The sequence below is a fragment of the Meleagris gallopavo genome, chromosome 3, assembly GCF_905368555.1.
Source record: "Meleagris gallopavo chromosome 3, MGAL_WU_HG_1.1, whole genome shotgun sequence".
NCBI classification, from domain to species: Eukaryota; Metazoa; Chordata; class Aves; order Galliformes; family Phasianidae; genus Meleagris; species Meleagris gallopavo.
In genome coordinates this window covers 72,955,007-72,974,210 of record NC_139406.1, presented here as the reverse complement: position 1 = coordinate 72,974,210, position 19,204 = coordinate 72,955,007, and the positions used below count along the sequence as shown (strand labels likewise).

At 36.1% G+C, this 19,204-nt stretch overlaps 1 protein-coding gene across 1 annotated transcript in view; it reads left to right on the top strand.

The window, feature by feature from the left end:
• Window positions 1–19,204, top strand: part of STK3 (serine/threonine kinase 3) — a 139,597-nt gene that overhangs the window by 89,996 nt on the left and 30,397 nt on the right. The window contains exon 10 of the mRNA XM_085221468.1: window positions 2,062–2,237. Within this exon, the coding sequence (XP_085077594.1) occupies window positions 2,062–2,237 (176 nt within the window). The remainder of the gene's footprint in view (window positions 1–2,061; window positions 2,238–19,204) is intronic.

Below are 19,204 nucleotides of genomic sequence, written 5' to 3'. Positions count from 1 at the left end.
GAAAGCAATCTCTGCAGAAGAAAGAACTGAAATGTGAAAGGTCCTCAGTGTGGTGTCCTACCTTTTTGATACAAATACTTTCATGCATTTGTAGCAGTACTTGGCAAGTAATAAATAAATAGAAATTCTAATAATAAATATTTTGTTAAGATTGTGCATTGTATTCTGTTTTTATCCTCTTTCCCTCCCTACATACTACTACTTTCTCTTGAATCTGTTTTCTGAATGTATGCTTTGCTGAAATATAGATTCTTCCATTTTTGCCCATTAGTAGTTACTTCTGTATTGTTTGGCATTCCTGCTGTTTCTTCCTTATGCTGTCCACTGCTCTTTAGTCCGGTGATCCATAAACCTCATTCAGATAATCTGGGTTGAGTGGGGCAAGCCTGGCAGCTTCTGGAGAAGGATAACTGCTTTGCAGTCTGCTAAATTCAAGTGGAGTTTAGTTCTTGGAATATTTTTGTATAGGAAACAATTGCCATAAAGTGAAATAAAATAGAAAATAGTAGAGAAAACTGAGGTGTAGGATCAAAGAAGAATACGGTTGCAACTGAAAGAAAATGTGGTTAAAATGGGGGGGGGGGCTTGTATGGAAATGTAGCAGACGGAATGGAGGAATCATTATGGGGTGGAAGAGTAGCAACTGGGGTCTGTGCAGTAAAGTCTAGGATAAAAGGCAAGGCAGAAAAAACACATTCAGAAACCCAGGAGAAATTGTACTGGCAGAAACGAAAGGATAAATCAACATGCCATGAAAAAGAGCAGTGCCGAAATGGATTAATGAAAAAGGATTGCTATTCATCATGCAGCAAAATTAGATTGAATATTAAAATCTCCGTACAGAGGGAATGGGTTGGAATGGGCAGGAAAAGATGATAAGAGGTGAAAATGGAGGAATAAACATCTGATGAATTAACGAAAACAAAAATAAGGCCAAGTGTGAAGATAAGCAAGTCCTGGTGCTTGTGCTAAAAACTAGCTCAAAAATAGTCTTCCAGTGTTATTCCTTTTCTCTTTTTAAAACAAGTAGTTCATGTTAAAATTCCTAATTCTTTTATTATTCTTATAATTAAAGGGCATAGTCCTCCCTGCATTTTTTCAATTTGGTTATTTGTATTTTCCTTCCTGTTTCGTACCTTACTTGTAAATATATATTTAATTTCACTCTATGTAGAAAATATTATACTGTAAGCAAGTATGCATTTCATGAATCATAATGCTATGCAGAATATAGTCCCTGAGGAGACAGCTATGTAGAACTACTAAAATATTTCTTATGTTTTATTTATTGTTCTGTTTATTAATGAACTTATTTTGAAATCCCACAAATGAAAACAAATCCAAATCATTTAGAGTTGTAGATATATATTTTTAAAAATTTATTTTCATGAAAAGGATAACAGACAGGGGGCTCACACTGGTCTTGATCTGCTTCATAAAGCTCTTGCAGCTGTGTAGCTGATGACAAAAATCCTGCAGTGTTTCCACGCCATAAAGATGGGTGCTTTATGGCCGTCTGGAAAGTGTGATCCCATAATATGCTAAGAATCACAAACTGGCAGTAAGTTTGATTAAGCAGCATTTAGACACCATTTGTGTGGCTGTTTTTTGCAAGTTCTTCTAAATCGAAGTCCCGCCTTTTGTGAAACTGCAGTATTCTGCACAGTATTCTGTTACTTTACTACAAGTGCATGTGGACTAGGCCTTAAAGTTAAGGACATTCAGCACCCAGAGGGATGCTTAGCACCTTGTGTTATTCAGTTTCTATAACAACAAATAGATATCACATGAAGTAATTTCTAATATTATCAGTGTGTGCAGCTCTGAAATGTCTTGAACATTTCTCCACATTGCATCTTGCTACAAATATATCACTCTTCTTCTATGAGCTTTTATGCCAGAGATCCTCAGGGGACAAATGGAGGCTTGCACCACATACAGATGACTGTGTTAGTTTCTGTAAACTCCAAGAAACTTAGTAAATTGAGTTAATTTTATAGTACAGTAAATCTTACATCTTTAAATTGTTTCATCTTATTTTCTTATTTTCTTTCAACCAAGGAAATGCTACTTCACCTCAAGTTCAAAGACCTTCTTTCATGGACTACTTTGATAAACAAGATTCTAAGAATAAAAGCCCTGAAAACTGTAATCAGAATATGCATGAACCTTACCACATATCTAAAAATGTTTTCCCCGATAACTGGAAAGTCCCTCAAGATGGAGATTTTGATTTTGTAAGTACATTTTTATTGTTTGCTTTGGTACGTGCTGTTTATTTTATATGTGCCAAAATAGTTAATCCTGTTTTATAACTATGTTAATACAAGGAAATTAAGTAATCTTTCAAGAATACTATCCAATTATCTTCATATCTTATATTGGCTGTGCCTTTCTAATACATGGTGCTATATGACACTATAAATAAACTTTATAAGTACAGGTTTTTAGTAAAAAGCACTTTTGATTCTACAACTTGTGTTATAAAAGCTTTCAAATTTGACCCAGTTCTATTAAAAAACATTGCTAGAGGTGTGAAATATTGTCATGTTTTGTGAATATGTCAGTGAGACAATAAGCAGTTGGACGTAGATGGAGACATCAAATCCATCTGCTCTGAGGTGGTCAAGATTAATTACTATTTTGCACAAGCCAAGTTGTTGATGCTATTCCAATAACGTGTACCTCTCTTTATGGAATTTTTGTATTTAACACCAGTCTATCTATTCAAGGGCATTTTTTCCTTCCCCTCCGAAATATGTTTTTTTTTATTTTTTTTTTCCCTATGTTACAAATTATAACACAAGCAAAAAAGAAAAAAGAAAAAAAAAAAGCTATCTATAAGTACACCTTAATTTTAGGATACTCTCAAAATAGTGTAAATATCTCCTGCTTAGAAAGTTGGAGATAATTACACCTGTTTTTTGACTTTTCTTACATTTTTTTCTTATATTTTTTAGCATTGTTAATGAAAGAATTTAGTTTATCTGCTGTAATTTATACATGTTCTTCACTGCAGTGCAGTAGCTAACTGTGATCACATGGCACCTTTTTGAAAGTACACTTGGGGTTTGGAGAAAAACGTTGTGTTTAATTTTAGGTGACAGCTGTAGGTGTGGGATTTTTTTTCCAGTTTTCACTTACTGCATCTCTACATAAAGCTGACTCTTAAATTTTAAGCTACTGGAGTAAAGCCAGTTAAACAGCACAGTACAAGCTGTTGCTGCCAGAGAGTTTTGATTGAGTTAGATTTTAGTTTGGGTGGGCTTTTTAGACTTTTCTTTTCTTTAAACCCTAAAATGTAATATTCATCTTCTTGATAATTGAACAAAACAATTACTTTCTTTAGTCATTGGAAAGTGACTGTTCTCTAAGTGGCAATAAAATTGCCCTTAGAACAATTGAAAATTTATTCTGTCTTTTCCATCACGTACTGAGAAATGCAAATATAAATGATTTTTTTTGTAAATGCTAAAGATCCTGATTTTGTAAGTGCTTATTCATGAATAATTGCACATGAGTAATCCTCGTAATAGCTCGTTGGTATTGCTTATACGCACAAGTTTTCTTGTAATAAGTTTGTCCTAGAACCATGCCCCGAGGAGGTCTTATTTTCAGAGGTATGTGTGTTGTGTGTGATAGGCAGACATTGCTGGTAGTTTTAGTATGACTGGCACATGAAGGACCTCAGAAGATGCACAGTATGCGATTTGTCCTTGTCTCTCTGAAGAGGCAGGCAGCGCTGAAAGGCTTGTCACTACAAAATTATTCTGATATTGGAACAAATAGTGTAATGACTGTTTGCACGGGCAATGTATGTACTCAGTCTTGGAGGGATTTTGTTTTAAACATAACAAAAGCCAAATACTTCCATAGATAAGTCAGCCTAAGAAAGAGTTCAGGAGGACTCATCAATAATGGATGTCCTGCTTCAGAGCAGACCACTAACCAATGTTTCTCTGAAGCATGTGTTGCCAGGTGATGTCACGCAGCACACTGGTTTTAACAGCCTGCTGGTTTGAACCATAGGCAAATATTATTTATTCATACATTCTAGAAGGACTTCCGTTGATCTTTTAGACAGTGAGTGGCATTATTGATAAGCGACCTACGAGAGACTTTCTGAAAGGCTAAATCAGTGGGCAGCATGCATAATATATTGTCCACTTTTTGTAAGATGAACATGAATGTTTGCTGTTGCTGGCATAAAGTCTCTAAATGATTCATGAAAAGGATAAATAATGGAAACTTTTCCTAGTAAATAGTTCTATTTTGGTTGGAATTATCCTTAATGGGATCTAGAAAGGGATTCTGACATTAGATGCTTGCAGTCATCATTTTATTTAAAGAAGGGATTAATACACTAGGATGAAGTTCTAAATGAAAAAATCTAGCTTAATGCTAATACACTTTCCTGCAATTCTGTCTTCCTATGAGGAAGGGGAGGTGAGCTCTGTAAGCTGGAGATCATCAAACTTGTTTGCTGAATGACACCATTACTCTAAGAAAGCTTTCTTAACCACGTGGTCATGCAAGCCACGCATAGCATGCCACTGCTAGCTTTACCTGTGAGCCCTGGCAGACTGACAATGCCATGCTGAGAACAGCTATTTGAGTATATCACTTGGAAAGACTTCAAATTAATTAGTTTGTAGTTCTCCTATGGCATAAAATGGAGAGGGAAAAAGACCATTGAGAAGCTGGTGGGAGACTTGAGGGAACAGGAAGAAGGAATAATCCTTGTAGTTCCCTGCAAGTAATTGATTTACTCATTTGTGTGTATAAGGTGAGACCTGAGGAGATAATATTTCAGGCCAAAGGATGTTTTTGTGTTAGTTGTCAGTTCTATTTTATCCTGTTACTGATGTACTTTACTGTTTGATAAAATAATAAATGGTTATTTAATTTTGTTTAAATAGACATGTAATGCAGATATAATGGTTTTACGTGCTTGCTAACATTTTTAGATTATGTAAATAAATTATGCAGGAAATTATAAGTTGGATAAATGAAAGTGTAAAATAATGCAAAATTAATTTAGCACTAAGGCTGGTTTGAAAGTTTTTGTGTGGGCATAGTTTTCTGTCCTGATGTAAATGTTTTAAAATCTACTTGCCAATGAAAATAGAAGATTTGTCCAAGAAAATAAGATGCTCTGGTCACCAATCTGAGTTTTAAAATAAGAAATGTCAGCAACGTTTTTTCACTCTGAAAGTATGTGTTTGGGATTTGTTTTTTACTATTGAAGTCCATCTGTTTCGAAAGTCAAAAACTGCTCATATTTCTTTTTCACAAATGCCATATGGGAGATCCATCTCTCTCCTGTTTACTGTTGGTCCTGCTGGCCTTCAGTCTTGATCAGTCTGTGCTGGTTATGGATGTCATGTTCCATGAATTGATGAGGAACAAGTTTTCACTGCTGATCTTCAAGTTTAGCATTGTATTGAATCGGATATATTATAAATAACTTCTCATGAGACTTAATTTTGATACTGAATAGTGACCTACATATATATATGTGGGTGGAATATATATATATGTGTGTGTGTGTATATATATATATATATATATAGGAATAGTATATATAGTATATCTATAGATAGATAGTGGAATATTATGCTATTCCAAATTTGCCTTAATTATGTGCTTCAAGGCTAAGATGCTGTTTTTCATGGATGAGATGTGGATGTTTTTTTGTTTCTTTCTACTGTTGTTGTTTTCTACATTTTTTTCCTTGCTCTTTAAAAAAAATATATATATATATATATTCTTCAATGCTATATTTTCTGTGCCTAGGAATTTTTATAGTTTTGTTTTTTTAATTTTAGCTTTCATTTATTCTGTTACTTATTTATGTTATATCATGGTAAATTCTGGAAAACTCAAAATATGGATCTTCTATATCAGCGACTCTCAGGTAAATGTATTTCTGGTTAAATGTTTGTGAACGTTCTGTTCAATTTGGCATTTCAAAAAAGGAATGCTCAAGCTCTGGATATAAGTGTTACAAAAAGAAACCAATGTTTGTTCAAACGTCAGCTTTTACTAAATTTCAGCCTATACTTTGCACTCTCAAAGATCATTGTGGGTTTTCTTTTTCAGTGATTACTTCTGAATACAGGCAATCATTTTATGTTTCCCTTTTTTTAAGGCATTCAGCAAATGATGAAATTAAATCAGTATTTCCAACTCTTAATTTACTCAGTTTTATTTGGGCTTAAGTGATGTTTTATTCCCAGCGAACCCTGATGTCAACAAGAAACTGCTCATTGTGAAGTGGAATCGTGTCATTGAATAAGTAGTAATGTTATTTATGGCAATGTGAATGATACATAATATAAGCAGCTTTTTGTAATGAAGCTTAACTGCTGAATGGGCCAACTTTTGGGCTTTCTGCCTCGCAGCTCACAAGGCAGCTGTTTGGAATGGAGTACCAGATTAGGCTGAATGATGTGGTGCTTGTTTTGGCCACTTGAATGCCCAGTCCTTTTAAGAACAGTTATTTTTTTAATAGATGGTAGGCATTGGCCTGTTTCTGTTATGATAGGTTTTTTCTTTATATGAGGTGGTTTTCCATCAGCTGTGTTCATGCTGGAGAGAAGCATGTGTTAAATGAGGAGAATAACTAAAGGTGTCATTGAAGCAGATTGCTCAGATTTATCCTTTTGCTTTTTACAGTGTTTGCTGTGTGTTTTATATAAAGCTTTTGTCAGAGTATTTATTTTTTTTAATGAGCATTATATAAGAATTTTCACAACAAATACGGTGAACTTTTAATAAGGAAAACTTGTTTGAAACTTAATATGGGGAAAAACAGCTAAATACTAACTTTCAAGAGTAGTGTGCTATGTTTACATATTGTGAATTAACCTATTTCTTACATTTGTACCATAGTATGATATCATGACATTTTAGGTCTCATTAAGATACACAATTGCTTTGCAAAACCTCCTGCTCCTTTGTAAGGTGTGTTGTATTAGCATGGGACGCAGTGTTAACAAAGCATTTACATGAACTACAATGAAGTAATATCTAACTGGTAATAACTTGTGAGTTGATGCTGCTCAGGTGCTCAAGTTCACTTGCACCGATCTGAAAAATCTATTATTTCATTTTAAATTAAAAATAATAATAATACTTTTTTTTTAAATATTGATGATAAAATGTTAAAAGGCAAATCTATTTATTGTAGCAATGATAGGGTAATGATTTCTGTCTTTAGTAGAATTATTTCCAAACAAGAATGATATCCAGATTGTTAAATATTAAACAGTGAACATGTAGATCATGTTTTGCAGTAACTACAGTATCATGTTTAAGTAGATGCATTTTGGGTGACTTAAAGATTCTGGAATAGCAACAAAAATTTTAAAAGCCATCTGTTACCCTAGGCAGAATATTTCCTTGGGTTTCAAGCAGATCAAATACATTAGAATATAATCATGGTGAAATAATAATATTGCTCATATGGAGTATAATGTGACAATTGATTCACAAAAATGAAATACCATAATATGACTGAAGATCATTAAGAATTTAATAAAAATTTCATTTATAAAGCTAGTTTGAGTTCACTTCATTTGAAATACCTCTTTGGCCAAAATCTTGGCTGCTTTAGTCTGATTTTATTTAAGCAGAAGATGAATTAATTTGATATAGTCTTCTTTCTAGTTTATGGATTGAATGTATTTCCTCTAATTTCAATCCTTTCAAATCTCCCTCTGAGTTAAAAGAAAATTTTAAATGATGTTTTAATGTATATTCATTTTGCTTTGTTTTTAATTAGTTGCATGAATATCATGTAGCATTTTCAGATGCTGACAGGAAGAATATCACAGAACAGAGAGAGATGCATGCATTTTCTTAACTGAGGGAATAGGAAACTTAGGTGTCTGGGTTTACAGGTACTGTTTGTAGATGAGGTAAACAGAAAATTATTTGCCAGGTCATATAGTTAATAAAAGTATTATTGATGTTGACAGTTAATCTCTGTGCGGAATTTCATTCATTTTAGTTCAGAGGCAGCTAACAGACAAGAGACTGTATACTGAATGTAATAGATGTAGTGTCCTTTATCTTTGTTGTTTCATGAGGAGAGTGTGAATCTCAGCAGAGATTTTCTCAGCCTCTTATAACAGAAAGCCAGTACGGAAGCTTCTTGTGTGTGGGTTGTCATTTAGAAAAATAAAAGATGTGGGGAATAATTCACTCAGAGCACTGTCAATATTAGGAATCCAGTGTGGATAGTTTGTATGCTATCTGTGGTTGTATCGTACAGCTCTGCAGGCATTCAGTATGGGAGGTTATGCTGCTCTGATGTGTAGACTAAAAATATATTATTGTTTTATTTTTTCCCTTAGGCAAAGAGGACAGACCAACCTATTAAACTTCTGTGTTGTTTTTTTTTTTTTAATCTCTTCAAGTCAAATACTGGCTGATTTAGTTAAATCTTGTTTGAGTAGTCTAACCACAAAAGGAGAATTATTTCAACAACAGAATAAGGGAATTTACTGTGTGAACAAAGTGTTTCTCCAACTGGTATTGAATTTAGGAGCCTTTCTCCTTGAGTATATCCCTTCCCCCATCATTGTAGAATAATTGAGAACCAAGCCTAAGAATTTGGTGCTATACATAAGTAAATTAGTTAGTAAACAAAATCCATTCTTTCTGTTTGTCTTAAATTGTAGGATTATTTAAAAGTTGTTATTCTGATCACTAAATAATTAATGTCAAAGGGCTGGCACCATACTTGGGCAGTTTTGGAAGATGAATCTTACTATATGACAAAGCTCATACGAATTTTCTACCCTAAAAGTGCATGGAAGACACTCTCTAGGCCAAAAAGCTTTTTTCCATTCGGACGTGAATAACAAAATTATGTATTTTTACTTATCATTCATACATCCTCTGAGAATAAGAATTGAAAGTCTTAAACTGCACCAAAGTATTTGAAGTTGAATAGCAAGAACATCTCATGGGATAGCAAAGTACTACAGCAGTTTGCTCAGAGGGTTGCAGAATTTGCTGCTGATGTTGGTGTTAAAGATCTGATCAGGTAAACATGTCAGGAGCAGTCTTGGTGGAGTCTGCTTGGACCAGAGGACTGTTGTAGGTGACTTCATCCTGTAATGTCTCCAGCAGCCATAAATCCTAAGGAGTTTTAAGCTACTGCTGATGGCTGAACTTTATAAGCATAGAAGAGATTGAGAACACGTAGGTCATTACAAACTCAAGTACTCAAAAATATTGACATGCCTAATTTGTTTATTAGAAGTCTCAGTATTTTGGAGGATCTAGACCTTGGGTAACCTTGAGAGTTTTCATAATTAAAAGTTATAAATAAATAAAATTATAATCAAATAGCGTTTCCAAACATGAGTATGCCTCTGAAAAATTTCAGCCAAGATTCAGTGAACGGTGTTTTCTCTCCTGAAAATTTAAAGCATCCCTACTGTCCTTGTGTTTGTATCATGTCTAATAGTTTCAGTGTGCAATGTAATTCTTATTTTTCTTAGTTAGAAAACAGCTTCTACTGAAAAGACACTTTGAAATTTATTTTTCAACCAATTTTCTAATTCTTGGTACAGAGTTAAGAATGAAACTACTTTACTCCAAAGAGTCTAAATTTAAACACCTGAAAAGATCAAAAAAACTGGTTTTATTTCTCATTAGCACAAAGGTAGTCTGAAGCATAGCCCTAGTGTATAAACTTAAGTATACAGTGTGCCTGTAATTCATGTGTAGTTTGAAGAGAACAAGTGAAAGAAATGAGAGGAACTGACAAGATGGAGCAGCACTGCTGGTTTAAAGTAACGCCTTGTTACCTCAATAATTAGCTGTCTGTACTAATCCACTTCTTTGGGATCCTTGGGTGGCATAGAAAGGCTGAACAAGTTTTAGAGTATTTGTTTTTTGTGCATCAAAATGGTTCAGTTTCAGATCTCTGTATTCTGTTTTTTGGTGGTTTTAAGCAGGGAGATACTTAATCCAAATTGTTTTCATGTTGCATAAATCACTCTTAATGACAGGACAGTGTATCACACCTCTGTCAGATGCCCAAACTGAACGCTGATGCAAAGAGGTGTGTGTGCCACTTTGTGCACTTCAGCAGAATTCTTCAGAATCATTTCTATGAAAGCATCATGCAAATTTAACACTGAGAAACAAAATCTCCTTATCTTTGGTATGTTGATTAATTATCACTCGTATAGCGTCTACATAAAGATCTTTGTTTTATGCACATTTGTATTTGTGTTGAGAATAGGAGTTGTACAGGCATAATAAGAGTAGAAAGAAAATTTAATTACTTAATGAAAATGAGAGGTACAAGGACAAAACTGTGTTCTAAGAAAGCTCTGAAGTCAGAATAACATAGTTTATAGTTCTTCCAAAAGAACTGCTTAACACTGAGAATCCTGACAGTTTTCAGTGTGCAACAGTGAGAACTAAAACAAGCTAACTTAAACCATTTTAAAGAATTTAACTTATTTTATTTACATCGCAACAAGCTTAGGCATTGGAAAAGGTTAGGGTTTTAGTAGCTGTGAAACAGGAACTTTGCATACTGTGCAGCCTTGACTGCATGCTATTGTATCAATCTCCTGTAGAGCTTGTAGATATGAATTCGAACTTTTTATAAACACATTTGATTTTTTTTTTTCCCTCATGGTGTCACTACAGACCAATATATTTGATCGTTTTTTTATCTGGATGTTCTTTCAAGTAAGGATGGGAGAAAAAATGTTCTTTGAAGACACCTTCAGACCAGACTTTTCCATCACATCAGAAAGTTCTCTGAGGTCCAAAACTTGCTTCCAGTAAAAATAAGATAGCTGCCTCTTCTATTCAGAGACTTCTTAAAGTAACTCCCTATGTCAAAAAGCACAGTCTTCAAAGAGAATACAGCAAAAAGAAAAGGGAGAGTTGTTTGGGGCTATCTTGGAGCTCTGAGCATTAGTCCCACTGGAACCCCTAAAAAGTGCTTATACTGTTTTCAAAGCAGTTCTTCATGTGCTTCTAAAGCAAACTTTTTTTTTTTTCTCCAGTATGGAAAGGAAAATTCCTGGAAGTTAACAGTCGAAATAGGCACTGATAGAGGAAAGAAAATTACAGGACAGTTTATATTGAAATTATTTCCATTAATGTTATTTGGGAGAAAGCAAAACAATGTCTTAAGTCTCATCACTGAAGATTGTTCTCATGGGCTCATTCTGAAGAAGTTACATATTTTTTTAATCAAAATATGGTTTGCAAAGCTTCATGTTAGGAATGGAATGTTGGGCTGTCATCCCCTGAGTTGTTGCATTGTCATTTGGGTTATTACAGTATTATCGTTTACTCTTAGTAGAAATAAATTGTTACTTAATATTTGCCATTAGTTATATGTACATGTTCTTACTGCTATCCATACATGAGAAAAACATGACACATGGCCACCAAAAGATAAAAGGTATCCAGGTAGTGATGGATTAATAGCGCTGGAACTGTGAGAGCTCTGTGGTGCTTGTGATGTGTATGTGTAAGGTGAGATGGACTTTTTAGTTTACTTTTGCAGCATTAAAAATTTCACTGCTATTTCTGTCTTTCTAAAGAGTTTCCATTAACTAATAAGAATATACCACTATGAGTCAAGATAAAGAGATGGCTGTAAGTAAGCCGGTATTCAGACAGATTCAATTAAAGTAACAAAGACATTAGATTTAAAAAAATGAAGCTAACACTGCTCCTTTGGGATTTCATCTGTCACTAATTACCCACTGAGATGTGAGCACCTGTGTTCTACCCACCAGGAGTGGAACTGCAGGAAGAGAGGAGAAAAAGGTGGAAATGTGTCCATCACGATGCAGAGTGAGATGTATTTGTGTAATCCGGTGTATGCTCTGCTGTTTTATTTGTTGTTTCTTGAGCCAGCTAACTTCCTTCTCACAGGTTTCAAGGAGCTCTGCTTTACTGAGATTGTTTTTTCCTGTGTCAAGTGCTCTGAAGTTTGAGTATCCATCCCCTTGACACTCACACATCAGATACTTATAAGGGTTGATAAGATCCCCTTTCAGCCGCAGGTCTCTCAGCCTTTCCTAAGGGAGATGCCCTATGTCTGTTACAATCTTTGCACCTCTCCGCTGGACTCTTTTTCAAAGTTTCTTATCTTGAACTGAAGAGCCCAGAACTGGATACAGTACTCCAGGGTAGAGGGAAGGACAACCTCCCTTGTCCTGCTGGCCACCCTCTTTTTAATGCACCCTAGGATACTGTTGGCCTTCTTGGCCACAAAGACACACTGCTGGCTTATGGCCAACCTGTTGTCTGCCAGGGCATCAGGTCCTTCGCTGCAGAGCTCCTTTCCTGCAGGTCAGCCCATAACCTGTACTGGTACATGTGGTTATTTCTCCCCAAGCATAGGACTGTACACTTGCCCTTGTTAAGCCTTATTAGGTTCCTCTCCACTCGTTAGGGTCCTCTCCACCCAACTCTCCAAGCCTGTTCAGGTCTTGCTGAACGGCAGCACAGCCTTCTGGTGTGTCAGCCACTCCTCCAAGCTTTGTATCGTCAGCAAACGCTATGAGGGAGCGCTCTATCCCTTCATCCAGGTAATTGATGCAGATGTTGAACAAGATCAAACCTAGTCCTGGGGAAAAGCACTAGTTACAGAACACCAATTAGACTCTGCACTACTCATCTCAATCATCTGAGCTCTGTCAGTCAGACAATTCTCAGTCTACGTCACTGGCCGCTCAGCTCTGAAGATTCTGTGTGAGAAAGTATCAAAAGCCTTGCTGAACTCAAGGTAAACAACATCCAGTGCTCCTCCCTCACTACCAGCCAGTCTTGAAGGCTTCTTGATTGGTCAAGCATGATTTCTTCTTGGTGAATCCACATTAACTCTCTGGATAACCTTCTTTTCTTCCACTTACTTGCGTTCACTGATTTACAAGACTAAACCTTCAAATTTTGAGCAGTGCCTTTTTATTTAATTAAAAAAAAAAAGTGGTGGCTGGGCCAGGCGCTGTGTTGCTGGGCATCTCTGTGGCCTGGTAACTCTGAAGCCTGCATTTCTCCTCTCTGCTGACTGGTGACACTGCCAACAGCCCACTGGTTGACTGAGGTGGGCTAATTCAAAACAGCGATGCTGGAAAACAGACATAAGAAATAGAGGTTAGTTTGAAACTACCTGACCTGTTTTCTGTGTTTTAAAGAGCTGTTGCTATAGCAACAGTAGCTAGCAGAGATTGAGAGTTTCTGAGACTGAGGTTGGCAGTTGTGCCTTTGCAGGGGCTGCGTTGCTCTGCACTGGGTGGGCTCTGCCTGAATCCTAATGGAGCAGTTACTAGCATAATTTCAATACATTTGTTCATCATCTCCCTCTAATTGTCTACTTCTCAAAATAGTGCACCTCCGAAGAACAGTAGTTAGCACATCCATGTGGCCCTCAAGCTGGCCTGTCACTAAACACCATGATCATTCTTCTGCAGTTCCGTATTCCGTGTTGTGAAAGTCAGCAAACATAAGTTCTATTTTACCATAGGTTAGGGAGAAATTAATTCCAGAGCTGAGATGCCTTCACTGAAAAATAGCCTGACAATTTTAATCAGTGAATTGCTATCTGAAATGCCTCTGCTGCTGGCAGTTGCTATTGTAACATATGGGTGAGAGAAGATTTTGCAGATGGCCAATACAAAAAACTGTTTAACAGCTTTAAGTTGGAAATCAGCGTGGTGAACTTCACCTGACATCTGGAGTGTACTCTGCTTATTGTGAAAACAGTCTCTGAGTAAGTGGACCACAGTAAAGCATGCTAACAGGAATGTTTGGTTAATAGAGGTGTAATCCAATTTTCATTTTATTGCAAATTTTTTGTATTATGAAGTGAGAAAAGCAACTGTAATGTGATCCGTGTTTGAAAGGAAAGGACATTCTTGCCAAGCACAAGTGGAGACCTAGTCATAACTCCAACTCAGTAGGGATCCAACAAAACACCTTAGTTGTAGTTATATTGGAGCCTCTGAATTGTTGAGTGGGATCTAAGAGAGGAAAGAACGCTTGCTACTCTTAGCCATCCCAGATATCAGAAGAGATACCATTAGGTTTTGATTGCCTTTCTCTGGATTTGACTATCATTAAAAGCAACAGTGGGTTACAGCTTCAGTGAGGTCTGTCTGCACCGTACTGGGCAGATGAATGAGTGACAGCCTGCCTGAAGGCATATATCAACCTTTAGCTTTGTGCGATTCTGCAATAGTACTGGGCCTATTAGATCTTAGTACTGTATTGACAGAAAAGATATGGCCGATTCAGGGTCTTTCCTTTTTTTGCTGCAAGAGGAGAAGGTATGCTTGCCTTGCTGCATGGTCAAAGTTGGCAGGCCCTGAGATACACATTGTGTTGAGGTGTTGGATTTGTGAGTCGTTGCTGCTGTACATGCCAAAAAGGCCTCTTATGCTAAAACGGGAAATCTCAAGATCTGGGATAAAATTGAGTTTTCTTTCAGGCATATATAAATTTAACACATGCACAAATACATAGGTACAAGAATTATATAAACTAGTACGAGCCACAGGTGACCTAAAGCTGGGCTATGGCAACTACAAGCTGAGACTTACTGACCTTGTGAAGTATGAAAGTTCTTTGACACAAATACAGCTGTGACAGTGATGGAGAAAAATGATCTTAAAACATGAATAAAATTGTTTATAACTTGTACTGCTTTTAGTTGGCTGCTTCTTGCTGTGATAATCTTCCTGCTTCTTGGTACATGTATCCAGTGTTCTACAGCTGAGTAGAAACCAGCCCTGGCCTGATCTGAGCTGTGCTGCTGAGAGGCAGCATTCTAATTTGTTCACAATACTGTCCTAGCAAGTCATTTATCTCAGTGCACTGAAGAGTACAATATGGTACACAGGCATACCTTCTGTTTCCTCTTGTGGGCATCTGCCTAACCAGCTCTAATAGCCACTGTTTTCTATTTCTTCTGAGTTATTTGTTGAATTTCAACGATTCTGCAATATCAAGTGTGTGTTATACACATTCCTAAAAGAGTGACCCTCTCCCCCATTTGAATTTGTGTCTAGTCAAATTCTGTTTTTCTCACAGAGCAGGTCATCTGGACTATGTCTAATGCAAGTGAGAATGTGAACATGTTAGATATTCAAAATATTGAAATACTTGGAGAACTTTAAAATATTCATTCATCTTCTGTTCCCCTAATAATTCACTATTTAGTCATCTAGCAACACATAAATGAGTTTGAAATAGTTTTATTTAAAATATAATTAACTTCCTCTAATAAAATTATTTCAATCTCAATTATGCAAATATTCACCTGTGTTTATGAGGAAACAAATGCACATATTCCTTAAGCATATGTGTGTGTACTGCTATATGTCTCTGCCTTTTGGAGAGTGATCATATATTTTGTAAAACTCCATGTTGAACCTCAACTCACATGCTAGCTTTAACAGAACTTTGGATACACAGTGATGTGTAAAGTATCTGGCCTTATGGAAGTTTGGAAAACATACCTTGGACGACTGTTTCAGAGGCATGAAGTTTCCCAGTAACACTAAGCTGAGTGAAGTGCTTGCCACAGGAGTACTTGAGTCTGATTAAAAATGGCAGAATTTATTCTTTTTATATTTAGTACTTTCCCTTTGTCTTTAAGGGTTGGCTTTTTTTTTTTCACTCTTCCTTTTTGTTTTGTACAGAAATACCGTAAAGGGAGTTTATCCAAAATAGTGAGTCAGAACTGTGTTCATATGAGCTATCCTGGTTGCCCATTAAACCACATCATTTGGTACGTTTTGGTTGTGATAGGTATGGCTGTGGTGTTAAAAGTGTCAGTATTGGTTAATCCCTGAAGTAATAGTAAATGTTTTTGTAAAAATCAATGTTTGATGTGGTTTTAGTATGAACAAATGTTCGATTATGAAAGAACTTGTAAACTTGCAAAAGAACACTAGATCAGTTTCTTTTGTACATTTAGATAACATGCTAAATTATTTGCTACAGTAAAAGTACCATTGCTTTAAGAGAAATGTGCAACTTCAAGTATCAAATTATGCTGTTAAGAAGTGAGAATTTTCTATAGATACCCTTTGTCAAATGGTATATTATCAAAGTGATGGTGAGAGCATTAGAACTGATGCTAACAACTTTTGTGGGAAGTTGAAGAGAGAGATTATATTGAAATAGCTGTATTGTTTACTCACTTAAAGAACTAATTTTTGAAAATTTTGAAAAAATTTGAAAAATTTACTACCAGCCTGATGAGAATAACAATACCTCTGTATGTTTCTGCTTTAATTGGAATGTTGCCATGAAATGGACTTTCTGGTTTGACTACTAATGATTTTCATGATTGATTCAATTAGTTTCACCTTCAAGTAATGTGCTCCCTAGACATGTTCGTGCATGGTTGTATGAATTTTGGACACTTCCATAGTCCTACCATGTTGCACACCCACATGGAGAGGGCTGAGCTGTATAACACTGGTCTCCTATTCCTAAGCTATTCCTAGTTTTTTAGCTGCTCTTGGAAATATATTTTATTTGGTCTTCCTATTGAGTGTTTGAATTTACTTTCTTCTGGTCTTTTGGAGAGCCATACTGTTATTTTACTTCATATATTGATTTTATTTAACATTTTTGCTCTAACATTTTGGGCCTACAATTGCTTAATCTCTGTGAGTTCTAGTAGTATCTGTTGTGTATAAACTATATCGTGTTTGGAATACAGTGGTGATTCCTGGCAATGTTTTGATGAGGAAAAAAAACAACATAACTGCGAAATGTCTATTTATAAAGAAATTAAGTCTGGAGTCCTAAGGAAATATCAAGAATTGCTTCAGTTATATAATCCTAATAGGTTTTATTTGATTTTATTTAGACTTCTGAATCAGGTTTATTCAATTTCTTGTTTCACGTTTCAGATTGGTTTATCTCAGCAGGAAGTTGAGGGGTTCTCTTGAATTATGATTTGATAAAAATGTCTCAGGTGCTCTTGCAAGCCATTTACTTGCTGCTGCTTTCATCTTCTCTGCCTTCTCCTAATTCTAAGCAGTCTCTAAATGCCCAGAGGGTTGTTTGTGAGCTCATGCTGCAGCGAGCACAGCTTCCACATCATGACATTCAGGTTTGTCTGCAACTGAAAAAACAGAAGTTAGTTGGTCCTTCTTTCTTCTTCGGCATCCCATATAAAGTTCGTAAAGGCACCAATTATATGTAGATTTCAGAACTTTTCCTGGAACAAACTGTGATGTCATTAACTTAAGTTTCCCCTTTATTCCACTTTGAGCAAAGTCTTGTCATATGAAATGGAAGGTGAAGCTCTGCCTAAGCTTTTAAATAATGCAAGATCTCTTTGTTTCTCAGTGCTGAGTGTCTGTGGCAAGGTTTTGGTAGCAGGAGGAAGAGGCAGGATGCTTCCCTATTCCAGATACAGCTGGCCATACAGTGGCCCCCTGCACTTCCATCATGCTAGGGCTCAGTAACTAGCACCACTGCAGATGCTTGCTTTGTGGGAAGAGCACCAGGTCTGGTTCCCTCTCAGTGATCTAAAGCACAAATACCATCTGTCCTCCAGTTAAGATCATTTCAGTGATTTTCTGTATAAGTGCTCACACTTACCAGTCTAGTAATTTCTAGTAAAATCACTATTTGTAATTTCCTTTTACAGAACTGTTTTGAGATTGTTCCTTATCACGTGTATAGAATTCTACTTCCAAATTCCTCCTTACTAAAGTCAACAGCTTCCTCTGAGACTTCAGATAATGTCTTGCCTGCTTTTCAAGATCTTCCGGGTGGCCTGAACACATTTCGTGGCCTTTTTCTGTAGTGAATAGCGAGCTTCAAAATCATGATAAATCATGATCAGAGCTCACTTAGAGTGATCTTGGTGTTTTGCAGCATCTGGCTGATTGCAAGTAGCCGCACTGGTGGGTGTTTAAGTCTTACAAATGGTAAAGTTTGTCAGGCAGGCCCATATTTTGTACAGGTATAGATCTGCAGGCAGTTATAGTTGAAGAAATGGATTTCCTCCCACTGCCCCGTCCCACTGTGTGTTCCCCTGTAGCCACAGAGTAATAGGAACAATCCAAGTCTCCATACGTCAAGAATGGCAAGAACATACCAGATTGATAATTTATATGACCACACAAAGAAGCATGAGACCTTCTTGATCTACAGAAAAGATGATATTTGGAATTGGTTAATTTAATATCAATTTCTTATGTTGACTGTTTGTTTCTTGACATCTCTAATAATATTGGGTAATTATATGGGTAAATATTGGGAGGCTGGAGAACTGTGTGAGTAGTTTTCAGGACAATGTTCAAGGCATTTCTCTGGGACCTGGGTCGTGTTTCGATGGACCTATCCAACTTTTTTCTTATCTTCTGTGTTTTGAAAGGGAGGTCTCTGTCGCTTTGACTTGAAATCAGTTTTTGAAAACAAGAATAGGTGTTGCTCTTTTTAGGCACTTGTTAGGGGTGCAGCTATCTCTTGGAAGTGTTCTCATGACATCCTTCAATGAAATTTCCCAGAAGCTTAATTGGAGTTTTCTGGCTGATTTAGTGAACCAGGTTTTATTGAGATGTTAATGTTGTCCTTACATACCCTTGTGGATCTGTGAACTTAGGGCTATGTGTTCACTACTTCATTATTCTAATACTTTTAATGAAAAATCTTTTCTAGTGATTACCATCTTGGAAAAATATGTCTCAAGTCATACTGGATTTCTTTATGTTGGAAAGACTTGTACAAGGTTGCACTTCAAGTGATTCATGCAGAGTTTGAGTCAAGCCGGGAAATGAACCTGTCTGCATTCTTACCGAAGTCATGCACATCTAGGACTGAGACATCAGATTTATTATTTTATTTTTTTTTTACAAGAAAGTTTAGGTTTGGACTGTGCTTATTTTGCTTTCTCCTTGAAGAATCCTACATCTAAATGCATAGGGTTGTTTTTTTTTTTAATTTGTTTGTTTATATAACTACTCATTTAAGTTTGCAGATTGTTAACTTCACACACTCCAAAAAAAACCAAAAAATAATGAAACCACCATCAGGTTGCAAGTCTTTTGGTAACATTACAAAATGTGTAATTCTTGTTCTTTTTCACTGCCAGGTTTATGTTTTTGATTTCCTATCTGGGCACTTAGAAGAACTGGGATTGATTGATTGATTGATTTTGAGTAGGAAGGCATTCTGGGAG